The following is a 20547-nucleotide window of genomic DNA, read 5'->3' on the forward strand; positions in this document are numbered from 1 at the left end:
ATATATATATATATATATATATCAATGCCAATCAGTAAGTTTATTACTGCCAAATCAGAAGTACAGATCGCTACTGGTGAAAGGAATATTGCCAATGTTATTGATATCCTTCCTCAGCCAGTGATCTAGTATTAATATGAATATTAGTTCAAGTCCCCGTAGGGACATGACTCTACGTGGAAAATGGCCACGTAGGCTCATGTCCCTACATGGACCATAATACATGGTCAACCCTCCAATATATATGTCGTCAATTCAAACAACATATTTCAAGCCTGATGAATATGGAAGGAAATTAATAGAATTTAAAGGTTATTATTATTATTATTATATGTCTAAGCTTCTGAGATATATAATTATAACTAAGTATAAATAATATCAAAATTACATCAAAGTGATTATATATATATATGAGAGAATCACACATTCATATACTAAACAAAATTGTACTTCACTTCTACTAAAGCTACACTTTAACACTCCCTCCTAGCAAAGGAGAAGTGAGATACCAAGGTTTCCCATATTCTCTTGATATGTGCACTGGTATTAGCATCACTAATACCTATCACGAGAAAAGGTTATCTGATTTCTGGCACTCCGGAACTACAACTTATTGTAATCTATCAAATAACAGTTATCACAATGTCATGAACTCTATCATGACAAGTATTATGATCTATGGCTCTTTGGGACAACAACTTAATGAGTCTAATCACAATACGTTTGTTATCAAGACTTTTGGTTATTTGGAACAACAACAATATAATCTTGTCATGATAACAAGTCTACCACTTGTAAGATCGTCACCTTACAATGGTTATCTTCTGTTTATATATGTCAATGAAAGATCATCACCTTTCATTACATATCAGATGCAACAATAAAATAGTAGTATTTTAATCAATAATGAATATATATAAATATTTCAAAAGAAAATTGAAACTTGATTTTAATGTTTACAATCATAATTTAATCATATCAAATTTACCTCTGAAATATTCCAATTTGGGCTCGGAAAGAGGTTTAGTAAGTACATCAATTGTCTATACATTTGTACTTATGTATTCTAGCTTGAGAACATCTCGATCTACCACATCTCTAATATAATGATAAGGCATTTCAATATGCTTAGATCGATTGTGAATAACTAGATTCACCGATAGCTTGATGTAGCAATGATTATCACAATGGATGACTGTAGGCATCAAGGGTATTTCGAACAATCTGACTACCAATTTTCTTAACTCTACTGCTTCTCTGGCTCCCATGGAGGAAGCTATGCAGCATGCTACAATGAAGCTTAAAGCAACTAGTGATTGTTTTTTGCTAAACCAAGAGATTATTGTTGAACCAAGCCTGAAACAACATCCTATAGTACTCTTGTGATTAGTAGAGTTGCCTGCCCAATCAAAATCTAAATATCCATGAAGATTACTTTCAACTTGATCATATTTGTGGCCCATACCAATTGTACCACGTAAGTATCATAAAATGTGCTTGGCTGCCATGAGAAGGATCTTCTTCGACTCACACATGAATTGACTTAAGGCATTAGTTGCGTAACAAATATCAGGATGAGTGCTTACCAAGTATATTAGTGATCCGATAATCTGCCGATAGTAAGTAGCATCAGTAGGTTCATATTCAAATTCATCATTCTTCAATTTGAGTAGATTTACTTCCATAGGAGTACTTAAGGGTTTGCAGTCCATCATCCCAAACTTAGTCAAAATGTCAACAGTATATTTTCCTTAATTTAGAAAGATGTAACAATAAAATAGTAGCATTTTAATCAATAATGAATATATATAAATATTTCAAAAGAAAACTTAAACCTAATTTCAATGTTTACAATCATAATTTAATCATACCAAATCTATCTCTGAAATATTCCAATTTGGGCTTGGAAAGAGCTTTAGTAAGTACATCAGTTGTCTATACATTTGTACTTATGTATTCTAGCTTGAGAACATCTCGACCTACCACATCTCTAATATAATGATAAGGCATTTCAATATGCTTAGATCAATTGTGAAAAACTAGATTCATTGATAGCTTGATGTAGCGATGATTATCACAATGGATGACTGTAGGCATCAAGGGCATTTCGAACAATCTGACTACCAATTTTCTTAACTCTATTGCTTCTCTAGCTCCCATGGAGGAAGTTATGCAGTATGCTTCAGTGAAGCTTAAGGTGACTAATGATTGTTTTCTGCTAAACCAAGAGATTATTGTTGAACTAAGCCTGAAACAACATCCTGTAGTACTCTTGTGATTAGTAGAGCTGCCTGCCCAATCAGAATCTAAATATCCATGAAGATTAATTTCAACTTGATCATATTTGCAGCCCATACCAATTGTACCACGTAAGTATCGTAAAATGTGCTTGGCTGCCATGAGAAGGATCTTCTTCGACTCACACATGAATTGACTTAAGGCATTAGTTGCGTAACAAATATCAGGATGAGTGTTTACCAAGTATATTAGTGATCCGATAATTTGCCAGTAGTAAGTAGCATCAGTAGGTTCATATTCAAATTCATCATTCTTCAGTGTGCGTAGATTTACTTCCATAGGAGTAGTTAAGGGTTTGTAGTCCATCATCCCAAACTTAGTCAAAATGTCAACAATATATTTTCCTTAATTTAGAAAGATGTAGTTTTTTTTGCCATACTTTTAAGCCTAGAAAATAATGAAGAAGTCCTAGATCTTTCACGTTGAATTTTGTTGCCATATCCTATTTGCATTTTGCTATAAGATGATCTTCTCCTCTTATTAGTAAATCATCAACATACAATACAAGAATAATCATATCACCATCAACTATTTTGAATAAATATTAGGATCAACTTCTTTTTTGGAATATCCTAATTTTGAAACGTAGTTTTCTATCCTTTCGTACCATGCCTTGGGGGCTTGTTTAAGACCATATAGTGCTTTTTTCAATTTACATACATAGGAAGTTTTCTCATGGGTGATAAATCCTTCAGGTTGTTCGATGTATACTTCTTCAATTACATCGTTTAAGAATGCAGTTTTAACATCCATTTGATGTATCTTCCACCCTTTGGATGCTACAATGGCTAAGATGGTTCTGACAGAAGTGTAACGGGCGATTGGAGCAAAAGTTTCTTCATAATCTATTCCTTCTTTTTGTGAAAATCCGTGAGCTACAAATCTGGCTTTGTATTTTTCAATACGACCATCTGGTGCATGCTTGATTTTGAATAGCCATTCAAAAGAGACAGCTGATTTATCTTTGGGTCTGGGTGCAACATCCCACGCATCATTTTTTAGTATGGATTGAAATTCTTCAATCATTGCATCTTTCCAAGGTTGACATGATAATGCTTCGTCAACATTAATAGGTTATGTTTTGATGAGTTCAGAAATGTGTACTACATAGCATGAATGGTTCCTTGTTCTCTTGTTTTCTCTGACTACTTCATCAAGTTCTATTTGATTTTCTTCTATCATTTTTCTTGCCCAAAGTGGTCACTTTTTATTGTTAGGGTTTTCAGTATTTTTTGTATTAGAACTTAGAGGTGCAAGACTTCCATTATCAATCTCCCTCTCATTCTCTACTGGAGGAATCTCATCTACTTCAGTAGTTGGTTCTGAGTATAATTCATCAATGTTCTTGGAGAGGTTAAAAGCAATGCCTTCTTCAAATTTTACATCTCTAATGATTTCAATAGTTCTTTGTCCAGGGACATAAATCCTATAACCTTTGGATGATTCACTTTATTCAATAAATATGCCCTTCTTTCCTGATGGTTTTAGTTTAGTTCTCTTTTCTTTAGGGATGTGAATATATACAGGACACCAAAAATTCTTAGATGGTTTAAGTCTGGTTTGTTGCTAGTAAACACTTTTTCAGGAGTTGTATTTTGCAATATTGAATGAGGACATCTATTTTGGATGTAAACTGTAGTGTTAGAAGCTTCATCCCAAAAAGAGGTGTGAAGGTTTTGACATGCATCATAGCTTTGGCAGATTCAATAATAGATCTCTTTTTTATTTCTGTGACTCCATTTTGTTGAGGATTATATGGTACAGAAAGCTCTCTCTTAATCCCAACAGAGATGCAAGTCTTTAAAGTTTTCTAAAATGTATTCAACCCCATTGTCTGATCTTAGGATTTTGATTTTCTTTCCAGTTTGGTCTTCAACCAGTGCTTTAAATTCTTTCAATTTGAATAACACTTCGATTGATAAGTTTAAGGAAGTAAATACAAGTTTTCCTAAAAAAGTCATCTATAAAAATTACATAGTATAGACATCCGGTTAGGGAAGGTACAAAAATTGGACCACATAAATCAATGTGAATGAGTTCTAGTACAAATTTCGATTTGTGTTCACTTTTGGGAAAGGAACTTTTTATGTTTTTACCTAAGGCACATCCTTTGCAAATGCCAGAGTGATTAGGATTTAAACTAGGTAAACCGGTTACTATTTTTTCTATGGATGATAAGGACCAAAAATGAAGGTGATCAAGTCTTCTATGCCAAATTTTATTAGACTTTGAAATTTCATGATTTAGGGCTAGATTTTGATCATTACAAAGTTTGCACAAACATCCATCTCTAACTCCGATGGATATAGCATTCTTAATGTTGGAGTTCTTTGGCCAAGATAGTACTTGATCCTCTTGGAATGTGATTCGATACCCTTGGTCTGCAAGGCCAAAGATGGAGACCAAATTTCTTTTTATACCAAGTACAAACAAAACATTCTTTAGTTGAAGAGTGATACCTGATTTTAGTTGGATTGAACACGATCCAATACCTTTTCCCAGATGTGTAGAATTATCCCCAATAGTTATTTCTTCGAAGGAATATCCTTCAAAGCTTTTGAATTTGTCTCTAAAAGCTGTGATATGACGAGATGCTCCATTGTCTATTATCCATGTATTTTTGTTGGAGTTTGGTTCATTTGAGAGTGCGAAGTAAAATGAAAAGTTTTCATCCTTTTCATCTTTGACTTCTACTAGTGCTGCTTGAATTTTCTTCCATTCTGGACAGATGTTATTAGTATGACCAAATTTGTCACATTTGAAGCATTGTACTTTTGACCAATCTCTTTTTTTGTATGTTTTGTTAAATTCCTTTATTTTTCACTTTAATTTACCTTTATTGTTGTTATTAACTTGAACAACTTGAATATCTCCCTCTTCATTTAAAATGATTCCTCTCGAGAGTAATCTTGACTCTTCTTGAGTACATTCGTTTTTAAGTTGCTCAAATTTTGGAAGTTCGGGTCGAGAGCTTAGTCCACAAATAAAAGTTTTCCACAGTAAGGGTAATCCTTTTAGTGCTATGATACAAAGTTCTTTGTCATCCACTTGATTTCCAATAGTCGCAAGTTGACCTTTTAACTAAGATTCTTAGAAAATAAGATGTAATTGACTCTCCATTGATCATTTTGATGTATAGTAGTTGTTGCTTCAATGTCAACAATCTACTGGTGTTATTGATTTCGAATGTATTCTTAATATTGGAAAACATCTCATAAGCTGTTTTGAGGCTTGATATTGATGGGAGAATATGATCTTGGACGGTATCTATAATGATCTTCATAGCTTTATTATTATATCTTTTCCAAGTTGTTTTGTTTGGATCATTTTCTGGCATAGACTTATTTTCTTCTTTCTATCCTTCTAATTCCATTTCTCATAGAATGATTATTACTTGAATTTTCCATGATGCAAAGTTGGAGGCCCCTTCAAGTCTGTCTTCCAGTCTTACGTGACTCACCGTAGTTTTAGATTGAAGATAGTTTAACATATTTAAATCTGTATAAGACTGAGTGAAACTCTCTATCAATGTGGCTCTGATACCATGTAAATTTTCTCGGATCTCTGATAGAGAACAGAGTATTGATTTTCTTAATCACTAATAATTCAGATCTGATATGTATGTATATATATATAATACAGTTCTAATTGAGTAGATTTTATATATATCTGATTGTATAGATTGACTATGCAAATGTATTCAGATTACATATATTTATCAATGCCAATCAGTAAGTTTATTACTACCAGATCAGTAAGTATAGATCGCTGCTGACGAAAGGAATATTGCTAATGTTATTGATATCCTTCCACAACCGGCAATCTAGTAATAATATGAATATAAGTTCAAGTCCCCGTAGAGACAAGACTTTACATGGCCAATAGCCACATAGGGTCATGTCCCTACATGGACCATAATACATGGTCAACTCTCCAATACATATGCGATTGGTTCACACAACATATTTCAAGCCCAGTGAATATGGAAGGAAATTGATGGACTTTAAAGGTTATTATTATTATTATTATAAAAGCTTCTGAGATATACAATTATGATTAAGTATAAATAATATCAGAATTATATAAGAGTGATTATGTGTGTATATGTATATATATATATGAGAGAATCACACATTCATATGCTAAACATAATTGTACTTCACTTCTACATCATGTGATGGGAACAACCACTACCAATAATCCAATCAGATCTCTTCTTTTCAACTTGTGATACTAATGCTTTTTCTTCTCTAACTTCTTCCTTCTTCAGGACTTTCTTCCTTAATAGCAACAAATCCTATTTCATCATCACTTTCACTCAAGATTTCTTCTATCTTAGCATTTAATTCATCCTCATCATTTGCAAAAAGACATTCCTTAGGCTTTCTTGATTTGAAGTGATTTCTAGTCTTTTTTACTCTGTAAGGAAACTTACAAGAATAATGACCATATTCATTACAAGCCCAACATTTAAAGATTTTGTTACCTTTAGGTTCTATCTTCATAAGCAAGGGAAGTCTTTCCTCAATCTTTTTTTCTTCTTCAACTCTTGTTTGGTTGCTACTAGCATAGTCTCCATTTGTACTTGCACTCCTTGTCAACCTAGGCTGAAAGCAATTTCAACATTATGCAATTCTCCACTCTGTCTCATCCATATTTCTGCTAACTGTAATCTCCCAAGAAGAGTCTCTCTTGTGAATTTCGGTGATAAGGGAATAACTTGTTCTATCATTTGTGTTGTTTGTATGTATGCATGTGTCAAAGTTTTCAATATCTTCCATATAACTTCATCTTCAGATTTTGATCCTCCACAAGTCTTAATTCCAGCAACAATTTTTGTTGTTCTACCAAAATAACTTCTTACTAATTCATCTTTCATTATCTTAGCATCTTGAAATAGGCATGTCCAATTTTGTAGTCTAACCTTCTGAGCGTGATCATCACCTTCAAATGTAACTTGCAAAGCAATCCAAATTCAATGAGTTAATCTTAAAGTTTTTAGCTAAGTGAATTAAGTTTCTAGAAGAGCTGATAATAGTGCTTCTCTTGCAACCATATTGAACATGAATGCGTCTTTTTAAGTTTCATCACAACCTTCAAGCTTGTCCTCTTCAATCACATCCTTTTTATTCTTAGTGATTAACCAATAACCCAGACCCATGCATATCAAATGTATCTTCATCTTTTCCTTCCAACTGCCGTAGTTAACTCCATCAAACTTCAAACTTTCTTTCCTGAACTGCACCTTAGATCTCCTTAAGTTGTTAAGCTTTTCTTTCAAGGACCTAATGCTTTGATACCAATTGTTAGAAAGTGAAGTCCACCAAGGGGGGGTGAATCAGTTATGCAATTAAAACAACTCTCAATATCCTTATTAATTAAAAAACATGTAAACACTAGATGAAATAACCACAGAAAGATCACCATACACAATAACCCCAGATTTGTTCAATAGGGAAACCCTTGATCAGAGGGAAATTCCTGGTGGGGATGGTACCTACAAAATGTACTAAAATAAATGTTCCTTGTAAGAGGATGGACCCTATTAGGAGTCAATGAAATACATTCAGAACACATCAGTCCCTATTAGGAAATTCCAACCCTGTTAGAAGTTGATTATGAAGATAGGTGGACCCATTGTCCAAATAGCTTCAGTACTATCCACACTGAATAATACAATGGTACATCAACACTATCCAACAGCAACTTCTTGGCCAGATATAATTCCTTGTCCGCTCACCGTGCCTCCACTGCACCAAACACTTCTCTAATCAAAAGATATTTGTTATCCGGTTCATTGGATCTCACATACAAGTTTGCATACTCGCATTACATAAATATCTGCACTGAATCTCACTCTTAAGTTCACATATCATAAAATGATCTCACTGATTATTACAAAGCACACTCTACCACAAGGAAAACATCTTTCCTTTATACCAGGTCTGAAAACAAATTAATGAGTTGACCTTGAGGCTTTCCCAATTTACAATAATAATATGGGACCAACTTAAGATATTACATTTACAGGTTACATTACATCTTTACACTTTTCACAGTTACACTCAAACTGTCGGATCATAGTCTTCATAACTCTTCATGCATTGCTCATCTAGATGTGCGTGATTAATCACAGCATCTTCATCATGTCTTCTACCTCTGTCCATGTCCACTTAACCAAATTCTATCTTGATTAAGAGATACAATCCAATCAACTATAACTGCTACCCAGAAACTCTGTCTAAACGTTGCCTTCACTAAATCCATCATATCTCTGTCCAATCTTCATATTTCCATATGTGCTCTTAATTGTAGCCTCTAAACACTCTGTAAAACTTTATCCCAAGTCCACATAAGCTCATCTGCATTTCTCAAATCGCACAAAGCCAAACTCTGTCTGCTGCTCTGTTAGTCTTCACAGAATAACCAGTATATTGACATCAATGACAAGCTCTGTCATGAATGCAAGAGACAACCTATGAAACATGTCTCCAACAATGCTAGGATACTCCCCGGTAGAAATACTATCAGCATTCATGCTAACAGTCCTATGCTATGAAACAACGTACCCTAAAAAAGCACCCCCAAGATACAAACAAGCAGAAGCAATATTGTAACAAAATTGTATAATGTCTCACAATTTTCTCTATCGCTTCAACAAAGATCTTGGCTGGTAATATTGCTGAGACCAGTTCAGAGACGCAACCAAATTTGCTGAAATTTTGATACTTCCCAAGTCTCTCCAAGGTATAACTATATATTGAGGCAATCATGGTGTACAAAGTTGTTTATGTCCTTTATTTTCTCGTTACTTATTTAATAGTGGCTTCATTTTTCACTCTTTGCAAATGATATCATTTTCTCTGTCCAAGCTAATTTTTATGCATGAAGTTCTTTACAACAGCACATTCTGATGAAGCCAGTCACATACAACTTAAACAAAATTGTTGGTAAATAGAGATGGCGTATCAATTTGAATTACAGATTAGGAAGTACAACCTTTACAAATATTGTTATGTCTTAGTTTGAAATCTCTCTATTAAGTTGTCATTTACAATCCTATGAGCATGGTGTTCATTCCAATTGTATTTTGAGAGCTCTCTAATGCACTCTTGTGTTAGTTTAATATATTCTTCCTATGTTCCAGCATGGTAATCTGAATTTTACATTTCAATGGCAGGCCATAAAATTTTAGGGCTCTCGTTTGAATGCCCTACTATAGTAGTAGGGCCCTACCATGGAACTACAATAGTGAGGGGAGGGCCCTACTATTATCAGGGGCCAGATTCTATAGTTCTATGGTTCTAGGGGCCTATAGTTTCTAAAGGCAGATTCTATACGTAACATGATGCAGTGGAGGGAGGCCCCATACATTCTATGCACAGCCCCACAGGGAGGTATATTATTGTTAGGTGGGGCCCCTAAACATAGACAGAATATAAGGACTAGATAAAGATTTGTAGCGGGCATTATTTCTCTTCAGTTGTACAACTTAGATTTGGCATTGACTAAAGCAATCCATCTTTGCTCAGTATTCCAACGAGAGAAAAAAAGTTCCACTAACAAAAAGCCTTGTATTCTAATTAATTATGTCCAATCAAACATTTATACCACCTGGCATTTTTAAGGGTACTTCAGCATTTAAAATACAGATATATCCTGAAAAACAGCGTAAGTTTAAGCTGTTACAGAAAGAACATGAAAACAAAAAATTGCTTTAGCAAAGGGCACAATGTCAGACAGAAAACCAGCATGACTACATCCAAAACAAAATTAATAATAACAGTCTGGTATTAAAAACATCAAAACGTTTTCCACGCATCAAAAAAATTTCCAACATAAGGCATGAACATGGCAACTATGAAAGAAAGTAACAATGATGCAATTGTCATTCATTACAATTTTATTAAACTCAATTAAATCTGTACAAATCTAGTACCCAAATTTATATGTCACACCCAGTACGAATTTCAATAGAAAAGAGATATATTGTGACCATAGACTTAGGAAGGAAATGATACCTTCATGCCCAAAGAGAACAAGCCCTAGTTCATCACTTTTATTAAAGAATATCTGTTCATTCAATACAACAAGAATGAAGCATAAGCAGTGTAAGTACATAACTTGCATCTCAATATTGTTATTGATGATAAATACACTAACAAAGCATTCCAGAACAAACAAATCAATTTTGCATTGTAAAGCTTGTCTCTAAAAATACAAACATACATTTAAAACATAAGCAGCATGGAATCATAAGGGTACACTACTTGGAATTGAAATATTTAGCAAGAAATGCTATAATTAATTATGCATGCACTTGTAATAAAAAAATAAGCAAGCAAGCAACCATCACTTGAACATGTATGCCTGTATCAAAAGCATAAGGTAAAAAATTGAACACAACCTTCCTCTTTACAAGTATGGACGCAGTTCTTGCCACATCTGGGAGATGATCATGCATAGATGGACTGATATCAAGCAAGAGTACCAGCGACTCCTGTATATGTAAAGATATTATTAGTATTTCTACACAAACATATCAGCAGCAAGTCACCTACAAAACATGCATGTAAAAACCCCTACAAATTTTTGCACTTTTCCCAATAAGAACTTTGTCAAACAGTTTCGCATGCACATGGAGAATAAGATGTTTCTGTTGTAGCTTTCTGATTAGCAACCTTATTAAAATACATTTATCTGGAGATTTGTTTCTTTTGCATTAGCATAGCATTCTCAAGCTTAACCATTTAAACATACATCCGTTACAGATTCTAATGTCCCCAAATTATGAATACCCAAATTTTGCCCCAGGCTACAATTTTTAATCAAAACAAATAGAGTTTAGCAATAACTTCCACTTAATTGAGACCCTGCAAACAATTTAGGAATCATTTATAACCATAATTCATTAAATGGGTCTCTTTATTTAGAAATAAGCATATTAGAAGTGCAGATCTAATCACTAGATTGTTTAAATCAATCATAGAAGAGATAAGATAAGGCGACTTGATAGGGTGCCTAGAGAACCTCTACCCTAGGCCCAAGAGCAGATATACCATCCCTCTTGGCCTCATGCGGGCCATGCCATCCATATGAGGAGAGGTACCTAGAGAGATGTTCTATAACCATTCCCCTCAATCTTGCCACTTATAACCTACTTCCAATGATTGAACATCCTTAATGCATTTCTTTTCCGTAATAGAGGACATGAGGAGTATTCATAATAGAGTGCCCAAAAAGTCTATCCTTCCTAAGTCCAAAGGCAGTTACCCTTTGTGCCCCTTTGACCCCATGGGACTCCACGGTCGTATACCATGAAGTGGCATGCGTAGAAGGTGACACCATCACCATTCCCCTGTTTGTAATCCCTCATTTCCCCTACCATGGCTAATTACAGCAGTCAGAAAATATATACCTAATATCCTATACACATTTTCTATATTAAAGCATTCCTAAATCAGCAATCTATCTATGATCCTATGACAGATAAGCATAAAGTTTATATTAATTCAGAGGTATGCATGTACACGTGATCATTCTATTTTGCATGAAGACCCATGCCACGATATATAATTGGAACTGTAAGCCCACAGTATATAGTTCATACTGTATGTCTGCCTTTCTTGTAGTTTGATTCTATTATCACCTTCCACGCTTTTCACCAACAGAATATCTGCCTTATATAGACATCAGGGAAAGACAATGAATCACAAACTCTTAACTCAAAAGAGGTGTCTTCTCCCGACTAACCATCACCTCCTCTAATCACGACTCTCAGTTACCATTGTGGTTTCTGTGATTAAGGATTAGTTAAGGATTAAGGATTGATGATTGTGGAGTCTCTAAGTTTGTAGAAAGGAAAGAATATTGAGCTTCATGATTATGGAGGATCAAACGGCAATACATATATCTATCAGCTTCAGAACTTTGCTTCCTTCATTGATGAAGTTTAATCAGCATGCACAGGTCATGAGCAATGATAGAAGCTTCATTTTCTGATAACACCAATTTAGATCAACAGAATACATTTATGGTTTCATATTATTGACAAGAATGTCGAGGCATATTTCATTATGTCAGAAATTGTGAAGTCTCACTATTTTAAGACAATTTCTGATCAGAATTTGACCAGGATCATGACAACAGACCTCCAGAAGTAATAGTGATGCTACCAGGAACCGAGAACTGAATCCAATGGGTTTATATTGCAACACAATTCCCTGCTAATGCTCAGTTGCATTCAAAGATTCATTCTGTCTCCAGGAATGAATCATGAACTATCCAAGTCCCATGCCATATATATCAAATATGTTGAACAAATGTATTCACAAAGCCAATAAATTATAAGAAACTCCGCACTCAACAAAAAATGTAGAATGCAGCTTCACAGACAGTGTAATAAGGATCAACCATGACCATAAACAGGTTTCAATAAGGTTGCTGCATTGTCTTCAATAAATCATTCCATCGTTTGTTTTCAACGTCTCCACCAATCCTTAGAAATTAACACACTTCTTGTAAGGGGTCATGATAAGGAGACATGACCCATGTAGAGTGGAAATATCACACAATTCTAGAAGTACACAGAATAGTCCAATTGATACATATGAAGTAAAACCTAAAACATATTATTCATACCACAACACCAGTAGACGAGGAAATGATTTCTTTATTAATAACAAAAACCAACATGAGTACATTACCAATGTTCCAAGTATTTATAGATGGGTCGGTTCGTTGGAAACCAACCGACACATTTCATCACCACCTAACTACCCAACCTGACTAGCTTTAACAAGTACTAAACATAACAAGTACTTTATTCCGACTACATCTATCCCCCCCAAAAAAGAAGTCATCTTTCAAACGACTTTAGAACATGAAACAAAAACAACTGTAATTTCAAGAAGAAGGATGGGAGGACATCCCTATGCTAGGAGTTCCCCTTAGCCATTGCAGGGCTTGCTCCGTCGTCTTCTACTTTGTCCAAACGCCCTGTAATACCCGTAGCACGTCCATCTTTTTAGCTTCTACCGCGGCAACCTTGCTTTCCAATTCAGCTTTTTCTTTGTTCCAGGCTTCCTGCATAGCAACTTTCTCCGCTGCCCACTATTGTTAAAGACTCTTTCTTTCTAGCCCCAAAACTTTAGCTAGGTTTTTCTCCTTCTAAAGTTTCAAAAAGGTTTCCCGAAAGGAAACCTCCATTGCTATCAGTGCTTCTAGGAGAGGCAATGGTTCTTGTCCCACGGGAATGATAGAGCTCCCCGTCCCTGTGATAGCCATGTCTTCTATTGAATAGCCACCCTGTTCCAGTAGTTCCCAATCTGTGTGGCAATCAATCTGCATAAAGGCGGCCAATGCCTCTGCTATGTTGATGATGGTCTCCAAATTCTAAGCCCTGGCCTGCTGCATGATCCTCCTAGTAGAATGCTCCATGGCATGAAGCTCAGTGAGGAATAGTTCGGCCTTGGCTGCAAAAGATGTTGTGTCTGGTGGTTCTCCGCGCTCACTTTGTATCTCAACTTGCTCCTCAGCAATTGTTGCTAGGTGTGAAGACACCATGCCTTCCTCTTCGAGTAGCATATCCACTTCCTCCAAGAGCGTGTCTGTCGTGGCCCCATCACTACCAGCTAGTGTCGTCATGCTACCCTGGGTGTGAATTTTTCCAGTTTTCTCCTCTCCTCCTACTGGTTGTACCACAAGAGCAACCGGATGAACTACCTCTAGACCCTGGGGTGTTTGTACCCTTACTTTATGAGCACATTTTGGTTGGCACCTCAAATCTATGACTTTAGTACAGGAGGGCTGTTCCGGAAAGATAAGTGGCACCATCTTCGGAATTGAGACTCTGGAAGCCTCCCACGTCGAGATTTGTTGCCTGCCACCTATTCCTTCCTTGACTTCTGCTTGATTTGGCTTGGAAGTATCTGCTGCCTCAATCCTGTCGAGATCGCTAGGTGGTTTTTGGTAAAGTTTTGGAGGTTCTGTTGCCTCTGCTGGAAGTGGTCCTTGTGTATGTGGTAAAAACGTCACTGCTGTTAGCCAACTGGATTGTTGTCGGTGTTTCCGTAGTCGACGGAGTGATTGTCGTCGGTGTTTCTGTATTCTGTAGCCGACAGGTAAATAGTTTGTGGCGAACATAATGTTTGTGGCCAACGGACTCCTTCGGGAAGGTTCGGCGGATAGTATTTATATCTCATCTGGGATCATTGTAATTCATCTTCTACTATTTTCATCTTATCAAGCATAATGTATGTCTGGCATATGCGAATATAATTCTGCTATTCTGTTCCATTGTCTGTATGCGTTGATTTCTATACTAGTACGGCAAACATTTGGCGTCATTGCCTTATGAACTTGGAAGGTGGGAGGAATGAAGATTAATGCCAAATCAGCTTAACAAGGATCCAAATAAGGTAAACGGAAAAAATGGAATCCGTACTACGCAAGAGAATTTAATTCTGGCACAGCAAGCCAAACGCCGACGAAGATTTCAAAAGAGTGTCGACGAAAACCAGAGCACGGAAAGATTGTTGGAGGAAACTAGCAGCGGGTGGAATTGGTGGAAGAAGCACGGGAGGAGTTTTTGAATTTGTGTTCGCCGAGGGGAGAGAATCCAGACGGAAGAGCATCGACTCGCACGGCTCAGAGTGCCGACGGAGCAAGAGCGTGGAGTGAACTCTTCGTCCAAGATACACTTCCGCGGGAGACAACTTCAGAAGATCCTTTTTCTTCACCAAGGTTCGCAGCTGTTGAGATCGCCGGTGTTGAAGTGCAATCTGACGGTGTGGGAAAACAGTCCACCGGTGTGGGAGTGCAGTCCACCAGTGTGGGAGACCAGTCCGCCGATATGGGAGTGCAGTCCGCCGATGTGGGAGTGCAGACCGTCGGTGTAGGAGACCAGTCTGCCGGTGTGGGAGTACAGACCGCCGGTGTGGGAGTGCAGACCGCCGGTGTGGGATTGAACAGCGCCAGTATTGCAAGACCGAGCAACGCCTGTTTACAGAAACCAATTGTGATGGCGAGACCGAAAGAGAAACTGCCGAAGTTCAATAGTGATGGTACAACCGATCCCATTCGACATTGCAAAACATGTGAAACAATCTGGAAGGCAAATGGGATAACTGATGAAGACGACTGGATGAGGCAATTTTTGGCCACCCTACGAGGCGTAGCAATTGATTGGTTCAGTGATAGAGACCCACAAAAGCTAAACAATTGGGATAATATTAAAAAGGAATTTCTGGTAGAATTTAAACTATTGCGGAATGATAATGAAATTGTAGCAGAGATCTTCAATACTAAGCAAGGGAAGAATGAAACCGTCCACGTTTACGCTAGGAATTAAAAGACTTGATAAACAAAATGGAAAGTAAGCCAACAAACGGACTTCAGAAAAGATGGTTCGTGGAAGGCCTACGCTCGAAGTTGCGGAGGAAAATGAAAATTGTGCCACCGTCGTCATATACGGAAGCTTATAACAAAGCATTGGACCTTGAAAGTGAGTTGAAGACAAAGAAGAAGACGAAGACTAGCTCATCTGATTCGGATCACGACGAGCCTGTCGGAGGTGATAGCAGCGACGATGAAGGCAACAGTAACAAGGTTCGTGCCCTACAGAAGGACATGATCCACATGATGGAGTTTTAAAACATGCAGAAGGAGCCAAAAGGCAGTGAATTGTGGTGTACGGAGTGTAAGACCGACGGTCATACTAAAGGATCGTGTCCAAAGAACCAATTTTGTGACATTTGTCAGATCATGAGCCATTCGACAAAAGAGTGCCCCTTTAACATGAAGACAAGAGGATCTCCGCAGGTGCTTCTTACACAGGAGGCTTCCCCGTCAGGCAGTAGCGGAAATACGAATAACGCAAGTGCCACATCTGGAGGTTACAGGAATAATAACAAAGGGCAAAATAACAACAACAATGCAAACAATAATAATAATAATGGGAGCCGAAGTCGAACCCAGTATGATGCAAACGAACGGCTGATCGTTCAATGCCGAGCATGTAATTTGTGGGGTCATTTTGCGCGGGATTGTACAGCAGCAAACACACCGAAATTATTATGCAGATGGTGCGGACCCGGCGACCATGAAGATGCCAAGTGCCCAAAGTCTGGAGTAAACTTGATCACTATCGGCACGGATGAAGAGGAGGTTCTTGCAATTACGCGGAGGCAAGCAAAACTGCCAGCGGAGGAAAAAAGAAAATTGGGGGAAGTGCAAGCGGAAATTGGAAAGGCATCATCGGCAAGGACATCTCAGTTGAAGGACATCACCGGCACCTTGGCAAGGAACTTCGCAGAACAAAACATTGTACGGCAGATCTTACAAATGGAGATACCGGTCAAGATAAGTGACCTCCTTCTCACAATGCCCCAATTACGGACGGCCATTCCGAATCATACACCATTTCTGAAAGCAACGGAGGACACAGGAAGGGATAGTAGTCCAACGACGGCAACAAACCCAATGCTGCTGGCACTCACATCCGGACAGCATCCGACGGTCGTTGAGATGGGGATTTTGGGAACTGTTCTGACAAACACAATTGTCGACAGAGGGTCCGGCATGAATGTGTTGCCGAAGGATACTTGGAAGAAGTTGGGAAAGCCGACACTGTGGCCACCTACATTCCAATTGCTCACGGCGGACCAGCACGGGATCAAACCGTTGGGAACCTTAAAGGCGCAACTGGTAACTATTGGAACACAGCCATTTTTATTGGATTTCGTAGTCATTCCATTGAAAAGAAAAAGATATGACGCTATTCTGGGACGGAATTGGTTGGTGCAAGCAAAAGTAAAACATGATTGGAAACGAAATACTCTGTCAATGGAGCGCGGAGGCAAAAGATTTATAATTGACCTGCACACACAAATGGTAGGTGACGAGGCACCATCATCAGACTCAGAAGGTGAAGGCGACAATGACGACGAAAGAAATGACGATGAAGGAAAGAGGAGAATGGAACCGGACGACGAAAGAGTATTGACACTAGAAGGAGGATCGAATGACGACAACCTAGACTCGGTGAATGGCCTTTACCACTGGCAAATAGAAGACTACAAACTCTTTCCGAGTTGTAATATGCTAAGGGTCGACGAAGGTAAAAAAAAAGGAGAAAAATGAGTGTCCAAAGGAATACAGAGAAGCAGATGACGCAAAGGAGGTTATGGCTGAAGAAGGGAAGGACATACAATACAAACCTAGAAAAAAGAAAAATTCCATCGTCCGATACACGATGAACAAACCGTACAAGAGAAAAAAATGCATCGTACCATAAAATTAGTTGAAAGGTGCCAACAAAAACAAAATAATCTATATGCGCGACAACCGTAAGCACAGTGGGCAACAGAGGTGACACAGAACAAGCATAAGGCGTGGCATGAAAAACTCAACAGGTTTCAGCTGGGGCAGTTGGTACTCAAGTATGACGATCGGAATGAAAGCAAACAGGAAAGGTTTAAGGCAAGAGGGGTTGGACCAAATCAAATCCGGGAGTTCAACGACAATCGAGTGATAAAGTTGGGGACGTTGAACGGGCAAGATGTACCTCACACAGTCAACAGATCCTACCGTGCCAGGAAGATGCCGTCGCTGTCACCGTCGCAAAATGATCAAATGATTCCCTCGTCATCGTCGTTGCAAAATGGCGATGCCTAGAGGCAAAATTGAGGTGCTGTTCATTTTTATTTTTTTATTTTTCTTTGGTTAAAAAAATAAAAGAGAATTTTTTTTTTTTTTTAAAAGAGCGTACAACTCTCCACGGGAGAGACCCCGTGAGAAACTCTCCACGGGAGAAGCCCCACAGGCACATCTTCGCAGGAGATTGCCCCGCGGTCAACCTCTGTCGGCCCTATCTGTCCGCAGAAGCATCCGCAAGCTTGTCTTTTTCCGCGAAGTTCCTTTCTTGTCCACGGGGATTCAAGCCACGGAGTTTTGCATTTAAAATTCCTTCTTTTTCCACGGGATGGTCTCAAACCTGCAGTTCCTCTATCACGAGTTTTATATGTTCTTCCGCGCGGGCGTTGCACTATCTGCAGGCTGGTGTTTCAATTCCATAGCAGCTTCGCAGTGATGAAAGAATCTGTCCATTCGCAGCAGACGACCTTCTGCGATTCCTATCTTTTCTTGCCGAGCCATTTTTAGTTAAGTTAGAATATTTGAGAACTGAAACGCCGTCGAAAGCTTACAAGGCTGGTTAGCTGAGAGTTCATGAACTCTTCTCTACACTGCATTCTCACTGGATACATTCAGTTCTTTTCTTGGAGGATTTCACGCGGCCATGCCTCTCAGAAGTAATAGCTGGAGAAACGTGATTGCAGGTCCTGATATTGCATGAAATGGATTAATGCGGGTTGCAGGGAGGAAATTCGAAGGAATAGATTGTTTGATCGTTTTCACTGCCGAAAGAATTGCTTGAGTTTCTCATTTGCAAAGTTGGATTCAAGATTCCTCCTGTGGTTATCTGCTTGTCGGAGGTCCGAGGTCCGAGGGAAAGGTGTGCTTGGTTACTGCATAATTTTGTTGGCCTCATAGAATCGGCAAAAAACGACAGAAATAGTGTGTTCCGTGCATTTTTGTATGAGGTTCGGAGTGCAGATTTGGTCTTGGATTTTCATCTTTTCTAGGCCACCTCAGTACTCCATTGAGCAAATGTCCTTCTTTCATCCAATTTGAGTAAAGTACATAGTCGCTCCTTGAAGCTTTCTTCATCCCCCAACCTGTTGTCATCAGTAAATATTGTATCGGTCGACAGGGTGTGTATCGAGATGTATGTCGATATCGGGAAGGTTCTTATTATGTTGCCGACATGTTGTATGTGGCCGACGGACACCTTCGAGAAGGTTTCTCCGGATGTATATATACCCCCCTCTGAGATCATTGTAAATCATCTTATCTTATGCTATGTATGTAATCTCTTGGCATGTGCGAACAATAAAAGGAGATCTGTTGTTCTTGTTCATTGTCTGTGTGCATGAATTCTTAATCCATTGATTTCTTTATCCCAGTGTGGTAAACATTTGGCATCTTTGCCCGATGGACCTGGAACAAAGGCTGGAATGAAGACTAATGTCGAATCAGTTAAACAAAAATAAGAATAAGCTGAAGGACAGAGATGAAATCTGCACAGCTCAAGGAAATTTAATTTTGGTGCAGCAGGCCGAACGCAGATGGAGGTTTCAGAAGATTGCCGACGGACACTAAAGCGTTGAGGAATTGTTGGAGGAGACTCGACAACAAGTGGAATTGGTGGAAGAAGCAAGGGAGGAATTTTGGCGGAGAAGGCTCGGGAGGAGATGGCCGACTAACTTGCCACCCAGCAGATTGCTTGGGAAGCAGAGCGGGCCGCCTTGTTAGCACAACTCAAGGAAGGTGCACAAGAGAAGCAACAGGCAGAACAGCAGTTAGCGGCAACGGAGCAACGTTTGGTAGCAACACTTCAAGAGAAGGACACAGCAAAGAGGGCTCATGACCAAAAAGAAGTAGAGTGCCAGGAGGTTGCATTGATGCTGAAAGTAGTGGAGGAGAACTCTCAGATCAGAGCTGATTTGAAGGTCCGGACGGAGCAAGTGTATCAGCTTCGACGCAGCCGGTCTTCATAGTCTGAGCACAGCCTTCTGGTTCATGATGTCTATATCTATGTTGTTTTATGAATAAATGTAGTTAGTTGTTGAGTTTTGTTGTGTGGTCATCCGGAAACGATTTTTCTTTTTGGGGGGGATGATGTAGTCAGTAAATATTGTATCGGCCGACAGGGTGTGTCTCGAGATGTATGTCGGTATCGAGAAGGTTCTTATTATGTAGCCGACATGTTGTATGTGGCCAACGGACACCTTCAAGAAGGTTCCTCAGGATGTATATATACCCCCCTCCGAGATCATTATAAATCATCTTATCTTATGCTATGTATGTAATCTCTTGGCATGTGCGAATAATAAAAGGAGATCTGTTGTTCTTGTTCATTGTCTGTGTGCATGAATCCTTAATCCATTGATTTCTTTACCCCAGTGCGGTAAACACCTCTTTTCAACTGCCACCCGTAAGCTTGGTACGACATGTTCCATTGGCACCACAGCCTCCTGTGCATACATGAGGTAAAAGGAGGTATGTCCAGTAATAGCCTTATATGCAGTTTTGTATGCCCAGACTACTGTTGGGATTCGTTCTTCCCAATCCTGTCCTTCGACTCCACAAGTTTTATATAGAATTGCCACTATTACTTTGTTGGTAGCC

The 20547-nt window shown here is 38.4% G+C and overlaps 1 protein-coding gene across 1 annotated transcript in view; it reads right to left on the bottom strand.

Annotated features, from left to right (window-relative positions):
* The window catches only part of KU80 (Ku80 family protein), a 124867-nt gene that overhangs the window by 95358 nt on the left and 8962 nt on the right, over positions 1 to 20547 (bottom strand). Inside the window, exons 2-3 of the mRNA XM_089826528.1 lie at positions 10706 to 10798; positions 10320 to 10371 (exon numbers count right to left, since the gene is read on the bottom strand). Of these exons, the coding sequence (XP_089682654.1) occupies positions 10320 to 10371; positions 10706 to 10798 (145 nt within the window). The remainder of the gene's footprint in view (positions 1 to 10319; positions 10372 to 10705; positions 10799 to 20547) is intronic.

This window comes from Cupressus sempervirens, chromosome 4 (genome assembly GCF_028749045.1).
Source record: "Cupressus sempervirens isolate cs-2001-9-10 chromosome 4, ASM2874904v1, whole genome shotgun sequence".
Lineage (NCBI taxonomy): Eukaryota > Viridiplantae > Streptophyta > Pinopsida > Cupressales > Cupressaceae > Cupressus > Cupressus sempervirens.